Source organism: Rhineura floridana, chromosome 6 (genome assembly GCF_030035675.1).
Source record: "Rhineura floridana isolate rRhiFlo1 chromosome 6, rRhiFlo1.hap2, whole genome shotgun sequence".
Lineage (NCBI taxonomy): Eukaryota > Metazoa > Chordata > Lepidosauria > Squamata > Rhineuridae > Rhineura > Rhineura floridana.
The window spans coordinates 21,047,400-21,062,463 of record NC_084485.1 but is presented as its reverse complement, the minus strand read 5'-3'; the positions used below and the strand labels follow the sequence as shown (position 1 = coordinate 21,062,463).

The window sequence follows — 15,064 nt, the reverse complement described above, 5'->3', positions numbered from 1 at the left end:
AAACAGGGTACCCCACTCATTACCTCCACACACACACACACACACAGTTTGAGAAGGAACCCTTTATAAGCATTCTTTGAGTACAATTCTGCAGCCAGCTGTGGATCCACCTGATAGTTGTTAAGCAGAATATCATGGGGCACTTCGTCAAAAGCTTTGCTGAAGTCAAGATATATTATGTCCACAGTATTACCACAGTCTACCAGGGAGGTTAGTTGATCCTCTAGTTCAGCCTTTCCCAACCAGTGTGCCTCCAGATGTTGTTGGACTACAACTCCCATCTTCTTGACCACTGGCAATGTTGAGGCTGATGGGAGTTATGGTCCAACAACATCTGGAGGCACACTGGTTGAGAAAGGCTGCTCTAGTTGCTTCCTCCACTTTCTATAGGAGAAAGTTATCTCCAACACAAGTCAGGAATTTCTTGGAGGGGCTGTTGCTGAACTACAACTCCCATCAGCCCCAGCAAGCATGGCCAATGGCCAAGGATGATGGGAACTGTAGTAAATGTGGCAAGTAGGTAAATAAAGAAAATTCTGCCTGCTCCCTGCCCGTAATAAAATCCAAGACTGAATTACTGCAGGGGACTCTGTATGAGGCTTCTCTTGGGCTTAGTCGAGAAGCTGCAGTGAATGCAGAATGCTGTCAACACCGTATAACATCTCTGCTGCGGAAATTACACTAGTTGCCAATACGCTACCAGGCACAAGTTTAGGTTTTGCTTTTATCCTTTTAAAGCCCAAAACTACTTGGGACCAGGTTACCTAAGGGAGCACCTCACCCCATATATTCCTGCCTAGCAACTGCACTCCTCAGATGAGGCATGCACGTAACCCAGAGGTGTGCATAGCATGTACTAGAAACCAGACTTTTGGTGTTGCAGCTTCAGCCCTCTGGAACCAGTTACCAGCTGAAATTGGACAAGAACCTAGCACCTTGATATTTAGGTGGCTACCAAAGGCAGTTTTGTTTAAGAAGGTTTTCCCCACTGTGTGACCCAGTCATTTTATGGAATATGAATCACACAACTCTAGACGTTGTTTTATTGCTTTTGCTTTACTTCTACAATCCTTTGTACTTTATCTTATGGTACTTCGCTTTTGTAGCTTTTTGTTGTGAACCATTTTATACGTGTAAATCTGCAACTTTTACACACGCACACACACAGGGATTCAAGTCTCGTACAGCAACTGCGTTTGAGGACAGTGTTAATGCATGGAAGCAACCATCGTTTACACAGTTCTTTTTTTTAAAAAAAAAACCCATTTGAAGACTGTAGAGCTCAACTGTGTTTCTGAGAGAAACACTCAGTTATGCTCATGCCAGGGGCTTCTCAGCAAGTGATCTAGCCCCTTCGCTGGATCTTACACTTGGAATCACGTTTCCACTTTCTCATCCAGTTTGGGCTTGGTGGAGAGTTGAGCATGTCTACCTGTTCGCATCTTCCACTGGTGTCGGAAGAGCCGGCGCTCACTTTCCTTTTGCCCCCACTGGCGAGCAAGGTGTATAGCATTACATCCATCATTGTCCTCATCATTAATCCTGGCCCCATAGTTAAGAAGAACATCTATGCAGTCACCCTGGCCCGAGGTGACAGCAACATGGAGGGCTGTTCGACCCAGTGGAGTTTTACGTGTCAGGTCAGCACCTGGAGAGAGAAAAAGAAACACAAGGCACCCTTGGAATCCAATCGGCAGAGTTTAACATTTCAAAAAGCTTATCAATGACAATAAACCCTTTAACCCGCTAATACAATAAACTCTTTAGTGCAGCCAATCTCAGTGGGACTCACTGGCAGTGCCAATCAGTTGATTGGCGCTGACAGCAACCCCCCTTAGCTGCAATAGGGATTCACTGATAGGGAGACCCTTAGTACAGACAATCCCAGTAGGGCTGGCTGTCAGTGCTGATCAGCTAATTAGCACTGTCAGCCAGCACCACTTGCAAAGAAATTATCGGGAGCTCACTTTGACCTCCTGATTCTTCCTTTGTAGTCATGTTCCTATCTGTCCCACATGTGATGTCACACAGAATGTCAGATGGTGCAAGGGGGCACAGTTTGGGGAAAAATGGCCTCATGGGTCACATTGGGACTCATGTCAGGACTCATTAGGCCCACAGGCTGGATGCTCCCCACCCTTGTTTTAATGCTTCAATCATCCTTTCAAGCCAGGATCATCTGCAGATAATTATGTCTCTGTCTATTGATCTACATATTTATTTATCACATTTACATCAGACCTTTCCTCCAAGGAGCTCAAGGTGGTGTACAAACATGGTTCACTCCCTCCCAATGTCATCCTCACAACAACCCCATGAAGTAGGTTAGGCTGAGAGACATCGACTGGCCCAAAGTCACCCACTGAGCTTCAAGGCCAAATGGGGATTTGAACCCTGATCACCCAACTCCCAGCCCCATGCTCTAACCACTACACCACAGTCTTGCCCGCACATGCAACAGAATGAAGAGAAAACCATATGGCAAAGCTCTGAGGTGGATGGAATACATTTACAGCGCAGCACATTCTGTTCACCTCAGGACTTTACCACATCATGACTGTCACTTCAGAGCGTGTGGTGGGGATAACTTTTTGCAAATGCTTATCCTACCTTATATGAAAAATTCACCACAAGTAAAAACCGGCACCACAGGGTATCGGCTGAGCTTGAGCCTTTCCTCCTGATGTGCTTTTTTTTTTTTTTTAACTTCAGGAAGGTTTTTTTTTAAAAAAAATGGGGAGTGTTACCTACCTATAATCCAAAGTGGTGCACAATACATGCTACCGCCTCAAAACTCTATGACCTCATTCTGTTGCACATGTAGGACTTGCTGGGGGAGCTCGTTGTGAGTGCAACTCTTTGAAAGAAACAAACCTAAAGCCTTCTTGGACCCTTGGAACTCACTGTGCAGTTCTTTGGCCCCTAGCCTAAATGTAGTGAAAACGTTGGTCTTCAAAGGAGAACCACATGTGCAGAATACAGAGAGGCACATAAACGTGGTGTTTTCTCATGCTGTATTCTCAATGAAGTGGGTGGGTAGGAGCTTGCATGCACCTTTCATACATTGCAAAGTGTTGCACCATTATGGGTAAGAGTAACTGTTTTAGACTAAGGCCTACTGTTGCCGAGTGGATCTCCTGGACGCAATATGCCTAGACAGCTAAAAGGGCCCCTTCTGGTTTTAGGAACACTACCATTTTGAAGCAGGAATTCCACTGTTTCCACGTGGCCCCTGCGCACTGTAACAAATAAAGCCACAAATGTTCGGTGTGCTAACCAGTCACTCTTCTCTGCTGGTCCCAGGAGCTCTGAATGGGCCGTGCTAAACATGGAAGTCTTTGTAGCTCCTACAACATGCATCTGGCAATGGAAGACATAAAATATTACACAAGTATTGACTCATTATTTAAACAGACTCAGAGGAAGCCTATTACATGGTGAGAGTGAATCCCAAGCTGTTGGAAAAGCAGGAGAAGCTGGCCAACATTTCTCCTGTTTATCTAGTCAGGAGGTTTTGCAGCATCGCATTCCAGTTGGTTTTTGGACTTCACAGCGAGATTTGTCACTGTGTGAGGACTGAGTCAATTTGGGAAGGGCAATGCAGAAAGTAAGCCAATTTAGTTGAAATGTTAATTTCCTTCCCACATGCATGTTGATCAATAGACAAACAGAAGGCTGCTGAACATAAATGTAATCACTGTAGGCTGGATAGTTTTAGGGATATTGTTAGGTGACAGTATTTATTCATTTAGAGTCCAAAGTTCCCATGGAAGGTTATATAAACCTTTCACACTGGTATTTGACAACTCAGTGATCTCATTCTTCGTTGGTGTTCCCTCCCAAGAGTGATGTAGCGGAGCAGAAATGGGCAGGGATGCAGCTCCATCATATATTTCACAGCAGGGATGATGATACCATATCCTGGGCCAGTCCTCAGCATGCCAAACAAACAAGCGTTGTTTGCTCAGAGAGAAACCCACCCAATAAGCTCAGAAGAGGGAGAGGCCAGTGCTAAGGGTTAAACTGTCACTTTTATTTTGAACAATTCCAAAGCACTTTTATTATGACCAATCAAATTGGCACAAAACAGTGAGCAAGCTTTTGAGTCTACCAGAACTCCTCAGCAGCTGGATGTTCAAGAAAAGTGGGAAGGGGGGGAGAAAGCTGCTTTAGTATGGATGCCTTAATGCCTGCACTGGACAAAAATGCTTTTTTGTTGGATAGTCTTAGATGGGGTCAGCAGTGGCTCATGAGGGGGGTGTCTGTGTGCATGTGTGTGCGTGTGTGTGCATGCAAGCGAGTAGCAGCAAGGTTGGGGGAACTCTGGGTTGGCAGCAGTGAAGGGCCTCCAGTGATGATCTCAAAGTACAGGCAGGCACATACTGAGACAAGTGATCCTGAAGGACTTTAAAGGTAAAAACCACTACCCCAAGTTCAGAAATAGCCCAATAATGCCTGATCCCAGTTAACAGTCTAAACTAACTACAGTTTCTGAACTGTGTTCAGAGGCTGCCCCACAAAAACACATTAAAGTACTCCAGGGCAGGGGTAGCCAATGTGGTGCCCTCCAGATGCTGCTGGACTGCACTGTGTATTGCCTTCAAGTCGATTCCGACTTATGGCGACCCTATGAATAGGGTTTTCATGAGGCTGAGAGGCAATGACTGGCCCAAGGTCACCCAGTGAGCTTCATGGCTATGTGGGGATTCGAATCCTGGTCTCCCAGGTCGTAGTCCAACACCTTAACCACTACACCACACTGGCTGGACTACAATCCCATAATCTCTGACCATTGGCTTTGCTGGCTGGGGGCTGATGGGAATTGTAGCTTCACAATATCTGGAGGGCACCATGCTGGCTACCCCTGCAGTACCCTAACCTCTAACTCTTCATCCAGACATGGACCCATCTGGCAAACCAGCCTAAGCTGGCAAAAAGCATTCCCTGTGCCCCTGAGGAAACCTGGGCTCCAAGTGACAGAGGCGACTCAGTAACTACCCAATTTCGCAAGACTGGGAGACCTAAACTGCTTTATCTCAAGAATGCCTTTTCCCATATGAACTTGCTGGCCATTCATGATCTTCTTCAGAGGCACCCATTTTCAGAGGTTAGATGAGTGGTTACTGGAAAAATAGCCTGCCCTCATTCCCTATACATGTTCACCCACCACTTTTGTTATCCATCCTGCTTTCTCATGGCTTTTAAAATCCACTGGCTTTATCAGATTTTATTTGGGATATGGTTGTCATTTCTACTTTGTATATATATGTGATAGTCCTGCTCAGAGTAGACTCGTTGAAGTTAATAGGCACAACCAAGTTGAATGTTTTTAATTATTTTTAGAATGCTTTCTGTTGTTGTTTTAAAATGTTTTGTAGTAAATGTGCTTGCGACTCTGGACTCCTTTGGGAAGAAGGGCGGGATATAAATTGAATTAACAATTAATACATAACAACTTAGGTTTATTAATTCCAATGGGTCTACTCTGAGTAGGACTTACTTGAATACAACCCATTGCCTGCTGCTATTATAATGGTCCTTTAAAAAAGTTATATATTTTGTCATGTTATGATTGTGGTAACTCAATTTATAGATAATTTTGTGAAAGGTAATTTGTAAAATTTTCAAATAAAAAGAAACACATAGCTGGTAAGCTGCATTCAGCTTGATGACCTGCAAGCTACACAGACCTGGTTCATATAAGTTAAAGCAAACCATGTAATGCCAGTTTTGACTTCACGCAGTAAGCAAAACAGTGACCCGATCAATATGATGGGGCATGAATAAAGATTTTCTTCTTTGTACATCAGATAAAATCAAGAGTGAGGGTAGGAAGTTAAAGAAATCTCACTACTCATAAGAAGCCAGACTGCTGCCTCATGCAAATAAGTCCAGCACTAAAGTAATATGTTTAGATCATTATCCTCCCAACACCCACAGGTTTGTTGGTTGCCCTGTCAGCCAGCTCTCAAACCTCCGGATGCTGCTGCTAAATGCCAGATCGGTGCATAATAAGATCTCCCTCATTCATGATTTAATTGTGGATGGGGCAGCAGATCTGACATGTATAACCGAGACCTGGGTGGGTGAGCAGGGGGGAGTCAGTCTCTCCCAGCTATGCCCACCAGGGTACCTGGTTCAGCATCAGGGTAGACCTGAGGGTCGGGGAGGGGGGTTGCTGTGGTCTATAGGAGCTCCATCTTCCTCTGCAAGCACCCTGTCCATGTGACTACTGGTCTGGAGTGTTTGCACCTTGTGTTGGGTCAGCGGGACAGACTGGGGATTCTGTTGGTGTACCGCCCACCCTGCTGCCCAACAGACTCCCTAGCTGAGCTGACAGAGGTGGTCTCGGGTGTACTGTTGAGATCCTCCAGACTGTTGGTTCTGGGGGATGTCAACATCCATGCCGAGGCCACCTTATCCAGGGCGGCTCAGGATTGCATGGTTTCCATAACAACCATGGGACTGTCCCAACATGCCATTGGCCCAACACGTGTGGCAGAGCATACACTAGACTTGGTTTTTGCAACTGGACATGGAGATGGTGATCTGAATGTGGGGGGCCTTACATCAGTCCCTCTGTCATGGACAGATCACCGCTTGCTGAAGTTTAGACTTACAATGGCTTTTCCCCTCTGCAAGGGTGGGGGACCTATTAAGCTGGTCCGTCCCCAGAGACTAATGGATCCGAATGGTTTCCAAAGGGTTCTGGGGAGTTTTCCAGCTGATAGGGCTGGCGCTTCTGTCGAAACCCTGGTTGAACTGTGGAATACAGAAATGACCTGGGCGGTTGACATGATTGCTCCTGAGTGCCCTCTCCTACCCCAGAGCTGAGAGCGATGAAACAATATAGGAGATGGCTTGAGTACAGATGGAGGCGAACTCCTGGTGGATGCAAGTATACACTGGTAAGTGCCTATGGTAAGCTGTATTTAGGGGCAGCGAGGGCAGCAAAAAACCAGTATTTTGGTGCCACTATCAAATCATCACTCTGCCACCCAGCAGAGTTCTTCAGAATTGTCCGGGGGCTATTACACGCTGGCCCCAGGGACATGGTAGAACCATCTGAGGCCCACTGTAATGAATTTGCTAGGCACTTCCAGGATAAAATCTTTAGCATCTGCCAGGATTTAGACTCCAGTGTTATAGCAGGTGAATCAAGCGAGGTATCCAGAGCACAGCCTTGTCCTGATTTCTTGGATGAGTTTCACTTGGTGCAGCTTGAGGACGTTGACAAGGTGCTTGGACAGGTTCGTGCAACCACTTCTGTGCTGGATCCTTGCCCTTCTTGGCTAATAAAAGCTAGCAGGAATGGAACAGCCGGCTGGGCCAGGGAAGTGATTAATGCCTCTCTGCGAGAGGGGGTGGTCCCTGGCTGCCTGAAAGAGGTGGTAGTGAGGCCACTCCTGAAGAGGCCCTCCGTGGACCCAGAAAATCTTAATAACTCTAGGCCGATAGCAAATGTTCCATTCCTGGGCAAGGTCCTGGAACGAGTGATTGCAGGCCAGCTCCAGACACTCTTGGATGAGACCGATTATCTGGATCCATTTCAGTCGGGTTTCAGGCCTGGTTTTGGCACAGAAACAGCCTTGGTTGCCCTGTATGATGACCTCTGTCGGAAGAGAGACAGGGGGAGTGTGACTCTGTTGATTCTCCTTGAACTCTCAGCGGCTTTCGATACCATCGACCATGGTATCCTTCTGGGATGACTGGCTGAGTTGGGAGTGGGAGGGACTGCATGGTGATGGTTCCGCTCCTACTTGGCAGGTCGGCTCCAGAACGTGGTGCTTGGGGAACATTGCTCAGCACCCTGGACTCTCCAGTATGGGGTTCCGCAGGGGTCAGTTCTATCCCCCATGCTGTTCAACATCTACGTGAAACCGTCAGATGCTGTCATCCGGAGCTTTGGAGTGTGTTGCCATCAATATGCTGATGACATACAGCTCTATTTCTCCTTTTCATCTTCTTCAGGTGAGGCTGTCAATGTGCTGAACCGGTGCCTGGTTGTGACAATGGACTGGATGAGGGCTGATAAACTGAGGCTCAATCCAGACAAGACTGAGATGCTGCTAGTGGGTGGTTCTTCTGACCGGATTGTGGATGTCCAACCTGTCCTGGATGGAGTTGCACTCCCCCTGAAGGAGCAGGTTCATAGCTTGGGGGTTCTCCTAGAACCAGCTCTGTCACTTGAGGCTCAGGTAGCCTCGGTGGCATAGAGTGCCTTCTACCAACTTTGGTTGGTGGCCCAGCTACGCCCCTATCTGGACAAGGATAACCTGGCTTCAGTTGTCCATGCTCTGGTAACCTCCAAGTTAGATTACTGCAATGTGCTGTATGTTGGGCTGCCTTTGAAGGCGGTTTGGAAGCTGCAGCTTGTGCAAAATGCGGTGGCCAGATTGGTAACAGGGACCAGAGGGTTCGAACACATAAAACTGATTCTGGCCCGCTTGCATTGGCTGCCTGTATGTTTCCGAGCTCGATTCAAGGTGCTGGTTTTAACCTATAAAGCCTTACATGACTTAGGACCACAATACCTGATGGATCGCCTCTCCCGACATGAACCCACCCGTACACTACACTCAACATCTAAGGCCCTCCTCGGGTGCCTACTCAAAGGGAAGCTGGGAGTGTGGCAACAAGGGAGAGGGCCTTCTCAGTGGTGGCCCCCAAATTATGGAATGACCTTTCTGATGAGGTGCGCCTCATCAGATGCGCCTCATCAGATACCTCAAAAGATAACACTGTTATCTTTTCGGCACCAGGTCAAGACTTTCCTCTTCTCCCAGGCATTTTAGCATGTGTTTTTAAATTGTTTTTTTTAAATTTAAATTGTGTTTTTAAATTGTTTTCTGTGTTTTAAAATTTGTATATTTGTTTTTATTGCTTTTAATTGCTGTAAACCACCCAGAGAGCTTTGGCTATGGGGCGGTATATAAATGTAATAAATAAATAAATATTATGTGTATGCTTTTAAATGAATTAATCAATTAGTAGCTTTAACAAAGTGCCACATAATTATAGAGTTTTCTCTGTTTCTACTAAGCACCTTGTGATTTTGAGATCTAGTGCTGTATCCAGGCTGTACTTTTGAATAGGACAGAGTGTCATGGCCCCTTTGGAGGACTCGTCAGACGAGGACGACTCGGGAGTAACAGCCACAGACCCAGAAGGAGAAGCAGAGGAAACTCCTGAGAATGCTGCTCCTACTCCCCCTCAGCTGGAGAGCATCCAAGACCCAGGTGAAGCCCTTCAGCCGGAATCAGGCAGTGACCAGGAGACTCCCCTCCTACCTGCAGAGCAAAGATGACAGAAAGTCAGGCAGCAGAGGGGCCAGCCTGTCCGTTTAAGGCCGGCACGCTTGCAGAAGCCAGAGGGGTGATTGTTCCCACCTGTCTGCAGAGGTGTTCTTTAAAAGACAGACCCTGGCTTCAGTGTGTTGCTAACTGCAACATCAGGTGTCTTCCTATCCCCTGAACCTTGACTTGGACTGATCTCTTGGCAAACTAGACCCAGACCTTCACTGACGTCTCTTTTGGATTTCTGGCTTGGCACGTAAGCCCCTGCCCTTATCTTGCTTCCTCCTTGCTAGCCTGGCAGATTTATAGCCAAGCTGCCGGCTGAGGACTTACGGCCTTGCAATTACCAAGGAATCATCTGCCTGTACCCCCACAGACACTGCTGTCTCACTGAAAAGCTGACACAGAGGCTGTATGTCCAAACACATGTACATCCTCTGCCCTTTGATAACACAGTAAAAAATTAAGCAGAGAGAGAGAAAGAGAGAGAGTACAGTATATGATATGCAAAAGGCCACTGACCTTGGGACAACATTAACTATTCCTCTCCTAATATTGAAATACTAATTTCGTAAGACACACTCCCAGATCACCCACTGCAATTTTGATAAAAGGAATCCCCCAGTTTACAAAAACAAAGCAGACCAACCTTTTTGTTGTTCCCTTTTGCAGCAGTAGCCACCAAACGCCCCCAAGCGTCCTGTGACCAGATTCTCATGGTGAGGGTTCCTCCAGGAATAATGTCATTATTCTTAAATGTAGAGCAGTCAGTCAGATCCACTGTACAAGGAAGCAAGAAAACTAGGAGGTTGGGAGGAAAAGGATGATGGTGGTCAAGATGTGAAGAAGAGCGTTGAAAGACCTTTTGCCTTGATGAAGATTATCTTTTTGGGAAAGGGAGCAAACAGTCCATGGGAAGGTATTAGGGTGACTTCAAAGGCCCAATTACATTTAACACACATATGTTCAGAGCTTGGAAAAGTTACTTTTTTTGAACTACAACTCCCATCAGCCCCAGCCAGCATGGCCACTGGATTGGGCTGATGGGAGTTGTAGTTCAAAAAAGTAACTTTTCCAAGCTCTGCATATGTTGTGGTGTGAACGTGGAGTTTCTCCCTCCCCTTACACACCAGAGTAATTTCCTATTAAGTGTACAGGGGTGGCCTTCCATGCCAGTCCTACTAGAGCAGACACATTGAAATAAATAGTCATGATTTAGGTTTGTTAATTCCAGTAGGTCTTCTCTGAGCAGGACTTACTCAAATACAACCCTATGCTTCCACAAAGCAGTCACTTACCCGCCAGTCCTGGATTTGGACCCATCTGTAAGCTGTCCAGGATAATGTGGTTATCCCACAGAAAAGCAATAGATAATTTTTAAAGTTAAAATACTGAAGCAACCAATATCTGTGCAAGTGACGAGAAAAGGAAGAATGCTGACTGACACTAGAGTGGTCTACCTCAGAGTGTTGAACTAGGCTCTGGGACACCAGGTTTAGAATCCCCACTCAGCCACATAGCTCACTGGGTGTCTTTGGGCCAGTCATCTCTTGGTCTAACCTACTTCACAGGGTTGTTTTGTGAGGTTAAAATGGGAGGAAAAGAACAAGGGTCAACTTCAGCTTCTCGGAGGAAAGGTGGAATATAAATGCCAAAATAAATAAATAAGCGTTTTAAAACTAGAATTCTCTGCCTCTGTCTGGTCAAACTGTAAAGCAGTCCATGCCAAGAGAGTCTCTGCTGGAATAGCCCATTCTTTCTGGGATTGTTTTGGATGTTGATCACATACTTTCAAGTCAATTTTCAGATCCGTAAGGCTTGAAACCTTTGTATTCTTTTAATGGCAACTGAGATGCTCAATATATGCAAATTCTGTCTCATATCCCAATATCTCCCCCTGTGTTTCATGTGTTTCTACCCATGTACAATTAAGCTTTATCAAAAGGGATGGATTAAGGAAGGTAGGGCTGCAATATTGGATCAACTACCAAGTTGGGGTGTATAATATTGAAAAATAAGTAAAATAAGTTTCACAAACACCCTCCAAATTCATTTTTAACAAAAATTAAAAGCAAACAGCCAAGGACAGCTCTTAAGGAACTAAACATAAAATCCTTCATGTATGAGAACAAAAATGCTTTTTGGGCATAATCGGTTATCTAGTAAAAGTCACGAAGATTCCAACATTCATATAACATATGAAAAAACTATGCTGATTCTCAGCTAAATTTGCCAAAAACAATGAAATAATTTTTTTTCTTGAACAAAATTTTTATACTGCTTGAATGAAAAGACCTCTTAATTGGTTTACAAAAATAATTAAAATTATCCATAAAACAGTTAAAAACAAGTAATTAAAACAGCTACTAACTAAAAAGAATAAAACAGATCAACATCTACATGTCTGGAAAGGCTTGCCTAAACAGAAACATTTTAAGCAGGGGCCAAAAGGAATACAGCAAAGGCGCCTGCCTGATGTCAACAGGCAGGGAGTTCCAAAGAGTAGGTGCTGCCACATGAAAAGAATGATTTCTTACAAATGTGGAATGAGTATTATGTGGCACCTGTAACAGTGTGTGTTCCACAGAACAAAGTGTTCGAGTGGGCACATATGGTGTAAGGAGGTCTCATAAGTAATCACCCAATGCTACTGTCTGGATTTGGTTCTGTAGGCAGGACTGGAATCACCATAACACAGTGCCCCAATTCCACGGAGCTGTCCAGGAGGATACTGTGGTCAATGGTATCAAAAGCCACAGGGAGATCAAGAAGCAGGAACAAGGTCACCCTCGCCCTGCTCTCTATAGAGGTCATCCAAAGAGCAACCAAGGCTGACCCAGTTCCACAGCCAGGCCTGAACCCAGATTGGAACAGATCTAGATAAACCGTGTCATCCAAGGATGCCTGCAGCTGCTGCACCACTATACCACCTTCCCCAAGAAGGGGGTATTTGCAGCTGGTCGATGATTATTCCAATCCAAGGGATCGAGGGCCAGTTTCTTTAGGAGTGGCCTCACCACCGCCTGTTTCAAGGCCACAGGGATCACCCCCCCCCCCAACAATGAAGCATCAACCACACTCTGGATCCAACCAGTCACCACCCCCCGCCAGATTAATAGGTAGAAGGGACAGGGGACAAGAGGGCACAAGGTTGGAAGTGTAGCTTCCTGCACCTTGTCCATATCAGCTGAATTGCATAAGATGAAACTGATCCCACAACAGGTAGAATTCTAGAATAGAGTTAGAAGGGCCTATAAGGCCATTGAGCCCAACCCCTTGCTCAATGCAGGAATCCAAATTAAAGCATACCCTACAGGTGGCTGTCCAGCTGCCCCTTGAATGCCTCCAGGGTTGGAGAGCCCACCACCTTCCTAGGTAAGTGGTTCCATTGTTGTAGCCCTCTAACAGTTAGGAGGCTTTTCCTGATGTTCAGCCGAAATCTGGCTTCCTGCAACTTGAGTCCATTATTCCATTTCCCACACTCTGGGACGATCGAGAAGAGATCCTGGCCCTCCTCTGTGTAACAATCTTTCAAGTACTTGAAGAGTACTATCATATCTCCCCTCAGTCTCCTCTTCTCAAGGCTAAACATCGCCGACTCCAGCACTGAATACTTCATCTGAAACTGCAACAGCAGCAGAGTCAAGGTCACTCCAAAGTCGAGCAACTTTATCCTCAAAGTGCATAGCCCGTTGGTCACAGCCGGTCCTCAAATGCTCCAGAGACCCCTCCCCCACAGTTAGAGTCAGTAACCTCCCAACTGTTTGCAATAACGCTGCTAGCGGGGACTAGAGGATGCAATGCAAGCTGTGAAGTAAAGCTTTCTTCGCAGCCCACACTGCCACATGGTAGGCATGATTGTGTGCATGAACCAGTGTTCAGCTGGCTTCGGAGCAAGACCTGAGACACTTGTGCTCTAATCTTCATCCAGCTTGCTTCATAGCCTAAAGCTCCCCAAGATACCAAGGAGCCATTCAGGCTCCACAATGCCATAGAAGATGCTCAGAAGCAATTGTGTCAGCCCTCACTTTCAGCTCGCCATTCCATAGTGAGACCAGGGCTTTGACAGGATCGTCATCTTTCTCTGCCAGCAAATCCCCCAGAGCTTTGAGGAACACTATCAGGTTCCATCAGTCTCTGAGGGCGGGCCGTCCAAATGGGGCCACCACACTTAGTGTTGTTACCTACAAGATGGTTAAAAACTGGTACTAAGGATTATTAATTCAGATTCATGGAGGCAGAAAAAAAATGCTTAAAAGTATATGAGTACTGCCTGCACAAATCTCAGAAAACAGAAAGCTATGACTAAGATTTTCAGTGGTTAAGGATGGGGCCTCAGCATCCTTGCTCCTCTGAACCAGAATAACGCAAAAGCATAAAAATTGTGGAATTGTGCTAAATCAAATTATGTGTATTTGCATGATTTATACAGGTTGCAAAATCCAGTTGTCCTTAGCACAGAATTTGGATTGCTTGAGTCCAGAATTTTATTTTCATGAGTTCATAAAGCCCAGGTTGTAGATTCCTCTATGACTTGTAGTCAGGATAATATAGCCATAAATATTACAATATTGGAAGCTGGCAATAAAAAGGTAACAGTCAATACAGAATCACCCTTCTTGGTGTATAACTCTTTAAGCCATCCGCTTTTGGATGCAAACTACCAAGTTAGCTGGCTTGACTCTGAAAGGATGATGATTTTCCTGTAACATTTTTGCAGATTGTACAAAAGGGACCTCACCTTCATCGAGATATTGGAGGCGTTGGAAATTCACAGGGATCCCAACCAAGAGTTCCAGTCGGCTCTTCAGATTTCTCATGGTTAACTCACGATAACAGTCATACACTGTATATATCTCATCAGTTTCAGCCACATACAACTTGACACTGAAAGGTCGGGACTGCGGAGATGAAAACGCCCCAGAACGTAATGACCGCTGCCGTAAGATGGTGGCACGAGAGGTCCCCACTCTGATCTGGGAAACTACATTCAGTTGCTTTTTTTTCTTGTTCAGCATCCTGTGAACAAGACCACTCAGATTGTTGCCATCTGAACCTCTGGGACACCAAAGCAATGATGTCATGACACAGGAACAATGCACAGCTGGCAAATCATCAGAGCACAGCCAGTGTGATGTCATGTTGCAGCTATGACACACCTTTGAAAACTTGTTACTGTAAATCCGTAAAGATACTGGACAGAGTCATACCTAGGCTGAACTGCAGTTCACCCAGACCTCCTACCCTTCATCCTGTATGTTGTTGGGATATATAAGACATCATGGATTTTTGAACGCAGTCCTGTTAAATGGCTGAGAAGAATGTGCTGTTATGGTGCAAGTCAGTCAACAAAAAGAAAAACTGTTTGGGAAAACAGTCACTGGATTTATTGAGATAAATATGAATGGAAAATTACATCGCTTCTTTGAGAAAATCAGCGGCACTTCCAGAGTGTCTCCATCTGTTTTGGGTCCTGAACATCACCTTTTACAGACACACAACTGCCACTTGGGCAGGATTCCAGGAGGCACCAAATTTATAACCACAAAGAGCAGATAACTGCAGGTTTGATTTTGATTTTGACTAGTGTGTTTGGATTACAAGTGCCCAGTATTTCAGTATTGCATCACATATGTTATTCATGTTGCTTATCCAAAAGTGTTTTAAGGTGAAATCCTTGCAACCTTTGTGTATTTGCTCACTGTGAGTCTTTCCAATTTTATTTTTTACATAATTTAAAACAGAGTGTGTAAATATGCTAATTCATT

At 45.4% G+C, this 15,064-nt stretch overlaps 1 protein-coding gene across 1 annotated transcript; it reads right to left on the bottom strand.

The window, feature by feature from the left end:
* Positions 1–1,022: 1,022 nt before the first annotated feature.
* Positions 1,023–14,314, bottom strand: ANKRD60 (ankyrin repeat domain 60). Its single transcript, XM_061630264.1, has 4 exons — positions 14,038–14,314; positions 9,946–10,076; positions 3,195–3,360; positions 1,023–1,648 (listed from the first exon to the last, which is right to left on the bottom strand). Exons 1-4 carry the CDS (start codon positions 14,312–14,314, stop codon positions 1,377–1,379), a joined length of 846 nt encoding a protein of 281 aa, XP_061486248.1. The 3' UTR covers positions 1,023–1,376.
* Positions 14,315–15,064: the final 750 nt, after the last annotated feature.

Bases quoted from the DNA above. Each gene is read 5' to 3' on its own strand.
- ANKRD60 (XM_061630264.1), bottom strand. From the start codon at position 14,314: ATGCTGAACAAGAAAAAAAAGCAACTGAATGTAGTTTCCCAGATCAGA. The intron at 10,077-14,037 runs GTGAGGTCCCTT...TTCCTTGTACAG, and splicing joins CCTCCAATATCTCGATGAAG to TGGATCTGACTGACTGCTCT. The intron at 3,361-9,945 runs GTTGGTCTGCTT...TTCCATTGCCAG, and splicing joins CAAAAGGGAACAACAAAAAG to ATGCATGTTGTAGGAGCTAC.